At 33.2% G+C, this 12019-nt stretch overlaps 2 protein-coding genes across 2 annotated transcripts; one reads left to right on the top strand and one right to left on the bottom strand.

The window, feature by feature from the left end:
- Positions 1-1392: 1392 nt before the first annotated feature.
- Positions 1393-2987, bottom strand: LOC148275628 (uncharacterized). Its single transcript, XM_088235453.1, has one exon. It carries the CDS (start codon positions 2848-2850, stop codon positions 1510-1512), a length of 1341 nt encoding a protein of 446 aa, XP_088091579.1. The 5' UTR covers positions 2851-2987; the 3' UTR covers positions 1393-1509.
- Positions 2988-6860: 3873 nt separating this feature from the next.
- mRpL38 (mitochondrial ribosomal protein L38) lies at positions 6861-10474 on the top strand. Its single transcript, XM_088235441.1, has 4 exons — positions 6861-7101; positions 7547-8112; positions 8496-8657; positions 10147-10474. Exons 1-4 carry the CDS (start codon positions 6911-6913, stop codon positions 10422-10424), a joined length of 1197 nt encoding a protein of 398 aa, XP_088091567.1. The 5' UTR covers positions 6861-6910; the 3' UTR covers positions 10425-10474.
- Positions 10475-12019: the final 1545 nt, after the last annotated feature.

Below are 12019 nucleotides of genomic sequence, written 5' to 3'. Positions count from 1 at the left end.
AAAAACTTACTGATGAGAGATTAAAACCCTTCTCTACCGCAACTTGTGTTATTAGTTCCCATATTTAAGTAGAAAAAATTGAGTTTTAATTATTGACCGTTCTTAAAATAATATAAATATTTGTTTTAGTCTATTTTCTAAAAGTTGTAAATAACTTGCATTAGACAAACTGGAATCAAGTTGTGGTAGAGTTGGATTCGAACCTTTGATTTGTGAGTCCACAACACTACAGAACAGTTAATTACCACTATTTGAATACGGCTCCAAAATCAATGTATATTTGTGTATGGGTAAATCAAAGAATATTATATTTCTAAAAAATAACTGTACACATTGTTTTAATGGTTCATCGTGTATTGCATCCAAATGCAGAGTACACAAATCTTTTTAAATATATAAAGATAAGATAATCAGTTTTACGCCTCATGTGCCAATCCAGAGACCATGGAAATGTGTAAAAACGCCCACTTGTGCATAATTTTCCTCATTACTATAAAAAAGCATTTTTTTCATAAAATAAAATAAATAAAACAACTTGACATTTTTTTGTTTATCTTACCAAGAATCGAATCCAAGACCTCATCCATGATAGACAAACAGGCTCACCACTGTACGAGACGGACTAATTCATTGTTTTCGTTGCGCATACCTAATTCTCTGTGTCCAGGCAGATAAATAATATTACAGTTCTGTGTGAAATAGAACCAGAATCCTGGACGAGTGTTTTCAACTTGATGGCTACCCTCAGATAAAAATTCTGAAAAAGGAAATCGAGTGAGGATAAATCTGCCTCATAGTGTAGTGGTTGGCGTATTCGCCTACCATTCTTGAGGTTCGATTCCTGGCAGGGTGGAAGTAAAATATTGATTTTAAAGGCTGTTTAAACTGCAATATTTCATTGTTCCTGGAAGCGTAGGACTGATCATCTTAACTTCGACTGACAGATAATTGAAATACATTACACATGATTTACCGATGCAGTGCCCTGTGCACCACTAGGTGCAGAAAGGGTAATGATACCTAATATGTACTATTTTAACTTTTGTAGCATATTTAACTGAAAACCGGTTAACATTAAGGTTAATAGATATTTTTTAAAAGATGGAGAATTTTTTTGAGAAAAAAATATGGAAGGCTAGGCATTTACAAGGATTATGACCTATCATTGGCCAGTTTTATGAAAGGTAATAAGCCCTCTAAATGCCTAGGCTGTTCTTCATTCTTCATTACTGTTGGAAAAAAATAACAATCTCATTAAACTCCCTAGGGGAACTCCTTTACTTGTCTACAAACATTTGGACATTCTCAAAATAACGTTGATATAAAAATTCACTTTCAGTTATAAATGGAGGGGCAATAATCTATAAAAGGAAAACAATAAAACTACAAATGTTGCGTGTAAAAATATGATATTAAAAATGCGTTACAACATGTTAATTTGTAAATTTTTATGTAAATCTTAATATTTAAATACATGGAATTATTAAGCATCAAATAGAGATTTAAATGTCAGACTAAGGAATCAATATTAGAGGAATTAGATAACCCCTTGTTGTCATAATACAATGACACAATGGAATGTTTTTTGCAAAAAGCCCACCACCAACGGAATCCAGCTAAGCCGGTAAATGTGAATTCGGGGTCACGAGCTCGTCTTAATTTTTCAACAAAATCAAGTACAATGGCAAGAGAACGTTTTGTACGTCTATTATATGGAGAGACCGAAACATCACAACAAAATTCCAAAACAGTCTTTTCCTCATCATTAGATAAGCCAGCTTCATCTAATACTACCATTCTTTTTGATTTTCCGAGGATATTGTCATACAGTGTACCTTTTGGAATTCCATATTTAACGGAGGCCTGAGTAAATCGCATACGCTGTGTAACTACAGCGTGAATAGCATCCTGCAACTGTTCTTGGGTCCAAGTCATGGGCTTATTATTGTGTTTCATGGGACTGCCGGGAAAATCTAAATTTGAAGATGTAGAGGCACCTAACAAGCTCGGATTATTTTTCCATATTTTAAGTGTATTATCTTCGCGAGATTCCGTGAAAGGTGCTTTGATATTTGTGGTATCGTTTTGGAATGTTGTTACAGTGGCAGATGCCGGGGAAAATGTACTAAGCTGCTGCATGGGCGTGGATGGGGTTTGATTTTGTTGAGATGAAGCTGTTTTTTTTATTTGAGATTGCAGAAATGATGTAGTTATATCTAGGTATGATGGAGATCCAATTTCTGGAGTGTTTGAGCTTGCAGAGTGATGGCTCGGAGAATTCTTTTTCCGAATCTTACTTTTTGGGGTTTCAATATCACAATACGGTAATTCTCTTTTTGTAAAAATATCTTTATTATTGGAATGTAGAGATGTATCTAGTTCAGTGACATCATGATCCGGGTTAACTTCTGTCAGTCCTCGGATCTTGAGCATCTCCGCTACTTTTAATAATGGTGCGAGTTGCTCCTGCGATACATTTATTTCACCTTTATACATAAATTGCACTACAGCCGTCAACTGAGACCAAGTGACATCACGGATAATAACTATGGGATGTTGACAAGGATTTTCAAAAAACAATGTTTGAAAGTATGGGCTGCACGCTGAGAGTACTACTTTGTGGGCTTTAAGGCTCCGTCCGTCGCAAGCGAGGGTAACATCTACAAAAGATTCATTTTGCAGCAATTGATCAAATACATTAGTGAGATTAGATTGGTAGTTGTTCCAGCGCAAGCAGAACTGTAAAGATGAGCTTGTAGAGCAATCTCCAGCCAATCTAGAATCAGATTCACTTGTTTCTTGAGTAGCTTCACTTCGCAAACATTCCCAGGATGAATCTGTAGTCTCCATCGATGGAACATTTTCTTGCGAACTCCTTATTATACCTTGTCTACAAGTAGTTTGTAATGTTACGGACGCCAGTTTGGTTGATTGTCAAGTCACAGGTAACCATAAATCAATCATATAAATCTCAAATAGCGATGATCTTCTTAAAGAAATTACTTTTCAATTGAAAACCTGTGAACAAAGAAACAAATCATTTTAAGATATAAGTTGATATGATAATAATTAATTATAACTGATAGTAAGATTAGTTAATACGTTTAAGGCAAAATTAAAAATCTGACTGCTATATGGTAACTACAAATTTCACGCAGTGAAGACAATATTATACTAATTCATTTTACATAAAATATTTCTAATTATTTTTTATAATTAAAATGTAAAATGATACTAAATTATTAACTTTTGTAATCTTTATTTTTATCTCATTTCTCTTATCTGCGTGATGTTTTTTTCAAAATAATCTTAACACTCGTTATTATTTATCCATAGACACAATAAGAACTTAAGTCTTTAAAGGCTTTTCATGGAGCTTTTTTTACAATAAAAGTATTTTACTTTATTTGTGAAATGTATGTATATAAGTAGATACATTATTTCAATTGCCATTGACATTTCTATTGTCATGTTTTTCATGATGTTTGTTGATGTTTACAAATTATTATTTTTATATCGCCTCAGCGATGATAACAATGAAAATTTAAGAAAAATTGTGTATGTTTGACTAAAATAGGGTGGATGAAACACTAATATATAGTTAAATAAAAGGAAAAAAACAGCCACGCACGAACCACTTGTTGAATCGTCAAAGTACGATGTCAAAAACTTTTTACTAACTGATTCTCGTTAATATTTATGACTTGATATGTTGATTAACTTGAATACAAAACTCAAAAATAACTTTAAACACAATTTTGACTATAATTTAACTGCAGGAAAACAAATGCCACACACAATCTATTGTCTCAGCGGAAAAAATACCGAAATAATCAACAGGAAATGTTACCTTGAATCTGAATAATTACATATTTTATACATTTTAGGAGTAAATTGATAAATACCTCAACATTGTCTTCTTAATGACTTGAAAGTTAATTGCAGGTTATTATTCAGAATACTTTCAAGAAAAACATAACTTCAAAACTTTTACAAACTCGAAAACATTACGCTCATCTCTCCAAGTTCCTCGAAACTTTAATTTCGTTAAGTTTTCTGTTGGTTTAGCAGCTATGTTCAGGTGTAAACAAGCGCAAGCTATGGCCCATTTCACGCCACGGTAAAAATTCACACGTCACGATAAAATAGCATAGGATGGATTGATATTTATTGAATTACAATTATTTTTATTTATTTGGTACTAATAAAATGCAAAAACCAGTATATCGTGATGTAAACTAAACTTTGCTTGATAATTTTTTGTAAGAATTTTACCTGAGATTAGCTAAATAAATTTTAAATAAATACAATATAATGTAATAAATGTCAATCCACCTTAATTTTACTATGTCGTGTGGATTTGGACAACACGTGTGAAATGGCCCTATGCTTGGTATACTTTGTCAAAAAAATAAATATAAATAATTTAGGGTACCTACTAATGTTCTAGTACTGATGATTTTTTTCTTTCATCAGCTTTACTCTAAAAAAACCAGATATAGCTACTGTGATAAAATATCATAACCATAAGTAATGGTAGGTATTTAAAAGTGGAAGTGAGGTTACTGCATGAGTGTACCGCGAAACCGTCCTATTTTGCCCGTTTTTTTTGCAATTATGTTGATTTTCTCAAAATAAATGTTAGTTGTGCTTTACTTTTTAATTACGAAGAATGACCATGCTAATAATTGAATTGGGTTACAATTGTAAATTTAGTCATATTTAAATGCGATTTCAAGCAATTTTAAATTTTGATGGTGGGCAAAATTACCTCCATGTTTGCCCGCAACCATTATTTGTTGAACTGTAGCTCATATGGCGTTCTTGTCTATGAACTACTTAACTGAATTATTCAAGGGCAAAATTGTCGTTTGAGCATATTTTCAATGGTTAACTAATGAAATATTCGTCTAAAAACAATTGGGCAAATTTACCTGCCGAACTCTATTTGTTTTCATACAAACAATTTATAGACCTTGGGATTGTCAAAATCTGGTTAATAACTTAAAAAAATTAATAAATCTTTTTTATTTCAAGAAATGTTTTATTTAAGTACACATACCAATAATCTTAGTCTTAATTACCTAAATGTCAATTTTTAATATCAGGTAGGTACACATGTTTAACGAAATGGCAAATACTTATACCTATGATGTATTAATAACTTATATTTACATATAAGTTATTCATTAAAAAAATACTTGGTACACTTCCACTTATTTATTTTGACCAATTAGCGCTTTCACCCTGTAAGGGGCATCTTCAGACTGGTGAATATTATACAGTGTATGGATAGTTTAAATAAAACTAAATATTATCTTAAGTGTAGGTACGTTTAAAAATAAGTAGAAAAAAATACAATACGCAATATTGCAATGGAACAGAGTGAGACAAATGATCGAAACATGTGTTGGCGGTGTACTTTAAGAGGATATATGTTATGAAAAATATTTATTGTTTTATTTAATATTATAAACATTCTAATCTTAATTAATTATAATTTAGTTTTATAAGAAATAATATACAGAACATAATATTTTAGTTTTAAATATGACTAGGTGTTTATGAATAAGTGTGGAAAAAAGACAATGAGTTTTAAGCAATAAGTGAAAGGGAGAAGGAGAGAGCTCCCAATTTGAGTGTTATAAAACCACCCCAAACGGTCGGGACAGCGAGTCGGAAAAGAGCCAGGAAGGAGAGTCGACCAAGAGTCGGTCGACAGTCGGGGAAGTGAGTCGAGTCTACGCGATCGTACCCTCGATCGCGGAGATGATGCAGCGTGGGAGTCGAAGTTAGGGAGTTCAAGTGCAGTGAGTTTACAGGGTAGCCAGTGCTACGTAGCAAACCTCGTGGAATCCGACTACTCCACGAGGGTCATCGGCCTTCCAGCCGCGAAGGTCCCTCCACATCCAGGACATCCATCGTCCTCCAAAGGAACGCCAGTTTCCTGCACCGCCAGCGCGTGTGCCCAACCCACGGCCGGTCAGTCTTCCAGCTGGCTGTCACCGTTACCATCGCCACGGGACCGAATCCCGAGAGCCGCCCAAGGCTCTATCCATGGCAGATCTCCGCCCAGGACATCGCCCAGCATGTGTTCGTCCGAACACAGCATCCGGACCACCATCCGTTATCTCTCCACATAAGTGAAACCACCATTGCGTTAGAATTAAGATATTAGTGAAGAGTGACAATTACGAACTGTATTAGTTAAGGACCTAGATCTATAAGTATTTTTCTTTGTCATGTTTGTAACTAGTTCTAAGATTATTCAAATGTTCTAATTTAATAAACATAGGTACATAAAACATTTAAGCTTTTTAAATTATCTTCCAATTTACTCGTTTTAAAAATAGATTTAAGTTTTCTTTATTTTCTTTTGGGCTTTAAATTCATTTAGTTTTAATTAGGATTATATTATTATGATGGGGAATAAAAATTGGAACACATGGCGAAGTAACTTACTATACCACATATTCAATAAGGTCCCAGGAAGACGCGATCTTCTAATTCGTCTCAAGTTTCTGTTCGGTGGATGTTCCCGCTTTCTCTCAGTTACCGGAGAGACGGACAGCTTCCGTCTATTCATGCGCGCGAACGCGGAACTTGATTTTGCACAGCCTCCGAGATGATCAAATCTCGTTTATAATGTTTTTCTCTCGTCGCCACCACCCTCTCCAAATACCCAACCTTCCCCATTAAAAACAACTATTATTATTTATATTCTATTTTACCCCCCCGTGATTAATCTACTTTGTCAAATGCCTTGGAAAATCAGTACCTATGCATCAAACAAATCAATTTTACTAGCAAAAAGCTTCAAACGTTTTAGATATACAATACTATAATTGAGATTTGAAAAGATAATAACTGGCAACATTCCGCACTTCATTTTTCAATTTTCAGAAAAAAGATGGCTGTCAATGTTTGGAAGTGTTTTTTAAATGATTTTCATATACCAAAATTCTATTTTGTGAGACACGGTCATAGAATTCGAGGAAAACCCCCCGGTGTTGCTCGAAATCTGCAGCAACGTCTGGATGATTTAAAAGTTAAAGATGAGCTATATACTACTAGAATTAACATAGGATTTCCAGCTTTGAGGTTAACTTTTTTTCATTCCTTTCCTTGTTTACGCTGAATATATTAGTTGCATTAAAACACTCTTATTCTAATGTTGTATTGTTTACATTTTTTATTAATATTACATAATCCCCTGAGTTTGAGAATCATAAAAACCTTTAGATTGCCATTAAATTATCAAAATAACAGTAAGGAACCCTCTGCCCGTACTTAGTCATAATACCTTATTAATAATCTTATAAATATAGTGTAAAATGTACATTAAAACATAATTACCACAAACGTTTGGTAAATTATAATTTTACACTAATTTCTGTAAAAAATATATGCCCTTATTCTGGTGTATCAGTGTTCTTTTTTATCATTTTTATTCCATGCTTTTTGCCAAAACTGCAAATAGAAAATGCAACCCACTTTTTGCGCGATAATTTTACCTTCGGTTTTTAAGTGTTTTATTTTTTTGCAGCTATTCGAAATCCGAACTATTGTCAAAACGTTTAGATCACATTAAAAAGCAAAGAACTGATAAAAATTTAGAGAAGCTCGCGAGGAATCATGAACTATTAGTTGACTTGGAAGAGGTGGAAAAGGATTGGTATAAACACAACGGGCCATACCAAATCAAAAATATCGCTGAACATTATGGAATTTTCGAGCACCTGTATGATGAAGGTTACTTTATACCTCGTGTTCAAATAAAAGTTCTTTATTCCTATAAAGATAACTTGTGCCCTGTATACTTCGGGAACGTTGTGAAGCCAGCTGAAGCGTCTGAAGTCCCAGAAGTTTCTTTTGAAAGTGACAAAGATAGTATGTGGACATTGGCACTAGTAAATTTAGATGGCCACTTTACCGAAAAGGGTAAAGAATATATTCATTGGTGTGTAACAAACATACCCGGCAATGAAGTGAATAAAGGGGACACAGTAGTAAAGTATTTGCAACCAATCCCTCCTAAAGGCACTGGCTATCATAGATATGTATTCGTCCTATACAAGCAAAATAAAAAGATGGACTTTTCTCTAAAAGCAGGTGGGTGATTTTTCATTTTGATTACCTTAAATGTTTGCCCAGCTACTAATTTTTAGAGTAAAGATGTTGAAGTATCAGAAGTTGAATACTCGGACATTAAAATATTGCATAAAAAGTATTATAAATACCGTGTCAACATGATCTCGAAAATATTTCCTGCATTATAATTTTACTGAAGACCAAAATAAGTCATTGGTCTTTTTACTGTCATTTTTAGATAAAAGGCATACCATATCTTTTGAAACTTAAACATCAATTATGAAATCAACTTAGTGTCAAATTAAATAATTGTTTTTATGAAATTTAATCAATGTTTTTAAAAAAAAAAAACTTTTACTGATTATATTTATTTTCTGAAAATAATACTATTCTGTTTTTTTTAGTTGAGTCTGATTCTCCTCTGATTGATAGAACATTCAAGACGAGAGATTGGTATAAGGAGTATCAAGATGATATTACTCCAGCGGGTTTAGCCTTCTTTCAGTCCAATTGGGATCAGACACTGACAAATTTTTTCCACAAAAAATTGAACATGAGAGAACCAGGTAACTCTTAAAATTAAATATTGACGTATTTTTACTAACCGTTTGAATGGCAGAGCGTAGATCTCAGCTCTCAATTTTGGTACCCGAGTGCCGAAGCTGAGATCTGCACTTCAAAATCTTCAAGTGGGATTCACCTTATTGTTATTGTTGACCAAAGTCAAGGCATAGAACAGATTTTCCGCACTACTTTTAGAATAAACAAATTAATATCATTCATAAACAACATTGTTGGTGTCACAACAGTGCTGATAACCACATTTAAGGGATGGCTATTTTAAGGTTTAGTATTTTTGGATTTTGAGAAATAAAAATTTTTTTTTACAGAAAGATAATATGTCAGTATTTATTCGTTATTGATTGTGTATTTAAAAATAGATTCGAGTAATAAAATTGCCAGCATTGTCAGTATTTTGTTATTTTTACTAAAATAATGTGACAATTCGCGGGATAAATTCAACGTGGGCTTTTTTGTAAAAAGTAATTAACAATTAACAAATTGGTTATGCCAGTTTATAGTCAAATTTAGAAATATAAAGTATTTGATATGATAGAAAAAAAATTACGATTTTTACAAAGAAATTAGCACAGCGAACGGGCAGATTGCTTTGAAAAGAAACGCCATAGACCAAAGAAGGTGCCTATTTTATCCAGTAATTGTATAAATACAGTACTACTTTTTTTATAGCCTGTATATCCTACATTGGTTTTAATTTTTAAAGCAGTCTTTGTTTTTTCTAAGACAAAGTACAAAACTTCAGTTATCACTCTAAGAATGTTGTGTTATGATCTTATATAGATGTTATTGCAGATTTAAAAGTATGTAAATATACAGTTCATATAGAGGCCAACCAAGAATTGCAATCCATCAGCGATTATGTTCCATTTTCACATAAAAATTACAATCGCGAAAAAACTAAAAAATCAGTGCCCGCAGGCAAAATACTCTGCAGTCGGGGTACATTTTGCATCTTGCTAGTTTGGCATTCGAGCAATTAATGCATGCCATTATTTATGTTGACATACCCCATCATTTGATTTAAAGTGAATGATAAAAATACGAAAGAAATAAGAATCATCATTTTTTCATGAAATTGATTTGCCGGTGTGTAAATAATGAGATATATAGTATTTATATCCCCTATTAAAACATGTTTTACATTCGAATACCACAAAGAATATTGCTGTGCAATGATAATATTTAATGTTTTTTTTTTTTTTTTGTAGACAACTGGATTAAACCCCCTTGGGAGTTATACTATTAAAATATTTTCAGGGTTTTAGCTCTTTAACTTCACAAAGATCGACAGATAGAAAATTTGAAGGAATATAGATGTTCAAACATAGGAGAATGGTGAATGTTACAGTGTGCAATGTGGCCAGTTAAACTAACCGATGACAGGTCATAAGCCCTGTAATTGCCTAGACTTCCATAAAATGTTCTTCATCTCTTTTGTAATATATCAATGTTTTTTTGTTTGTTTAATTTCAGTGTTTGAGTATGACTTCCCTCGTCGTTATGTTCGGCCCCAGACTTGGTTCCCATACAGGCAGCCCTTCAATGTATATATGGATAAATACAGAGATCCTAAACAGATCAACAAAGAATATTTTTTGCGTCTAATGAAAACAGAAGATCCTTTCAAAAAACCAGACCCACCATTAAAATATCCAAATGCACATGCGTTCCCCAAGAATATGCCATCGTGGCTCAAGCTTCATGAAAAGAAAATTAGATTAAAATGGGGGCGTATCAACGAAATATTGTAGTCATTTATCCTTATTGTTTTGTAGTAATAAACATTTTAATATTTATATTATACTTGCTACGTCTTCCTTATTAAAATATCCTTTTAATACATACATATACTCTAGCAGAACAGCATTGATCTTTATCTTCATATCTTACGAAATATGTTTGTGCGGGAATTTTCAATTGGAGGGATAAGATGACATTGCTTGCACATTGCAGATTAAAACTGCGCTACTCGTTTAAATTTTGACTATAATAAATCATCTATTCAAGTTTAAACTATTCTAAATGCCAAAAAATAAAATGTGCAAGAGAGCCATTTTTCCGACCTCACAAACAGTACATTCCAGAGAATTGAAAACACCATGTTATTGTAAAATTGTTAAAAGCGAGAAAATTCTGTAAAGAATTCTAAGCATAATTATTGCCTTTCAAGAGTATCCTACGGGCTTTATTTTTTGCCTTGCTTACAGGGTTTATATTCCAAAAAATAGGAGTTTTCTGCTATTATATTATGTACTTTTATTTTAGCTAAATTGTTGGGATCAGGAAGGATATTCTTAAGTGGGCCAATCAGGGACTTCTCAGCATTTGCTCATGTGGAAAGGAAACCACACAAAACTCTTCAGAAGCCAGCCTATTGACAAAAGTCAACAGGCCTTCCGTTCCACTAGAAGAGTGTTCGGCATTTTGTTCCCTACTTTGGTTTATTTTACCAATTGCCTGCACTATATTGACCATGTATGATACTACCACTTAGGAGAGTTCTTTATTACCTATCGCTAAGATCTTCAGGCTTCTGCATCGCGCCTCCAGCTGTTGTCTTCGGGGGTCCTGTTTCGTTTTTTCATTTTGGCAAAGCTGAGCGGGAAATCGGGGGCTATCTTCTTGAGCATAACCTCCCGAGCCTTTTCGTTGCCAAGGATTCTGCAGTGTCCCTTATCCATCTTCTTCTTATGTCTTATTACTTCTGGATATCTGATCTGATGTCCATTACAATGGGGTTGCCCGAATTTCGGTCAGTTATTGCATGGATGCCAGAATCCTAGAGGTTAATACCCGTATGCAGAGACAAACCTTAAGGTGAGGAAAGTACATTCTATTGTCTTCACCTTCGGGTTATTCTCTGCATTTGAAATTAGAATGTACTTTCCTTACCTTAAGTTTTGTCTGCATACGGGTATAAGGATAGTTCAGAAGATGAATGATGTCGACTGTTTAGCATTTAGGATAAACGGAAATTATTCAATGAATTAAAAAGTGTTAGATGAAAGGCATTTAAGATTATACAGAAAAGAAATACAGAGAATCATATTGTTAAAAAAAGCGGTTTGAAAAATTGGCATTTAGGATAGTTCAGAATTCAATGGACGATACATATATCCCATCTTCATAATCTGGAATAAGCATGATTTAATGATATTTAAATTAATTTCAACTTTAAACAAATTATAGAATTACAACCATCGATTATTTAGCCAGCCTATTATTGTTAATTTTGTTCATAATACAGGCTTATTTTTAAGAATATTTTGAATTTGTCAAAATACTGAATTTAATCCGCTGGGAATCGGATCAAGATTGATTAATATTTTGAAAAGAGATGGAGAAG

Source organism: Micrasema longulum, unplaced genomic scaffold (genome assembly GCF_059751315.1).
Source record: "Micrasema longulum isolate JH-2025_06_02 unplaced genomic scaffold, ASM5975131v1 h1tg001373l, whole genome shotgun sequence".
Taxonomy (NCBI): Eukaryota; Metazoa; Arthropoda; class Insecta; order Trichoptera; family Brachycentridae; genus Micrasema; species Micrasema longulum.
Note: the sequence above shows the minus strand (reverse complement) of the source record. Positions and strands in the feature narration are given on the sequence as shown.

Bases quoted from the DNA above. Each gene is read 5' to 3' on its own strand.
- LOC148275628 (XM_088235453.1), bottom strand. From the start codon at position 2,850: ATGGAGACTACAGATTCATCCTGGGAATGTTTGCGAAGTGAAGCTACT.
- mRpL38 (XM_088235441.1), top strand. From the start codon at position 6,911: ATGGCTGTCAATGTTTGGAAGTGTTTTTTAAATGATTTTCATATACCA. The intron at 7,102-7,546 runs GTTAACTTTTTT...ATTTTTTTGCAG, and splicing joins ATAGGATTTCCAGCTTTGAG to CTATTCGAAATCCGAACTAT. The intron at 8,113-8,495 runs GTGGGTGATTTT...TGTTTTTTTTAG, and splicing joins GGACTTTTCTCTAAAAGCAG to TTGAGTCTGATTCTCCTCTG.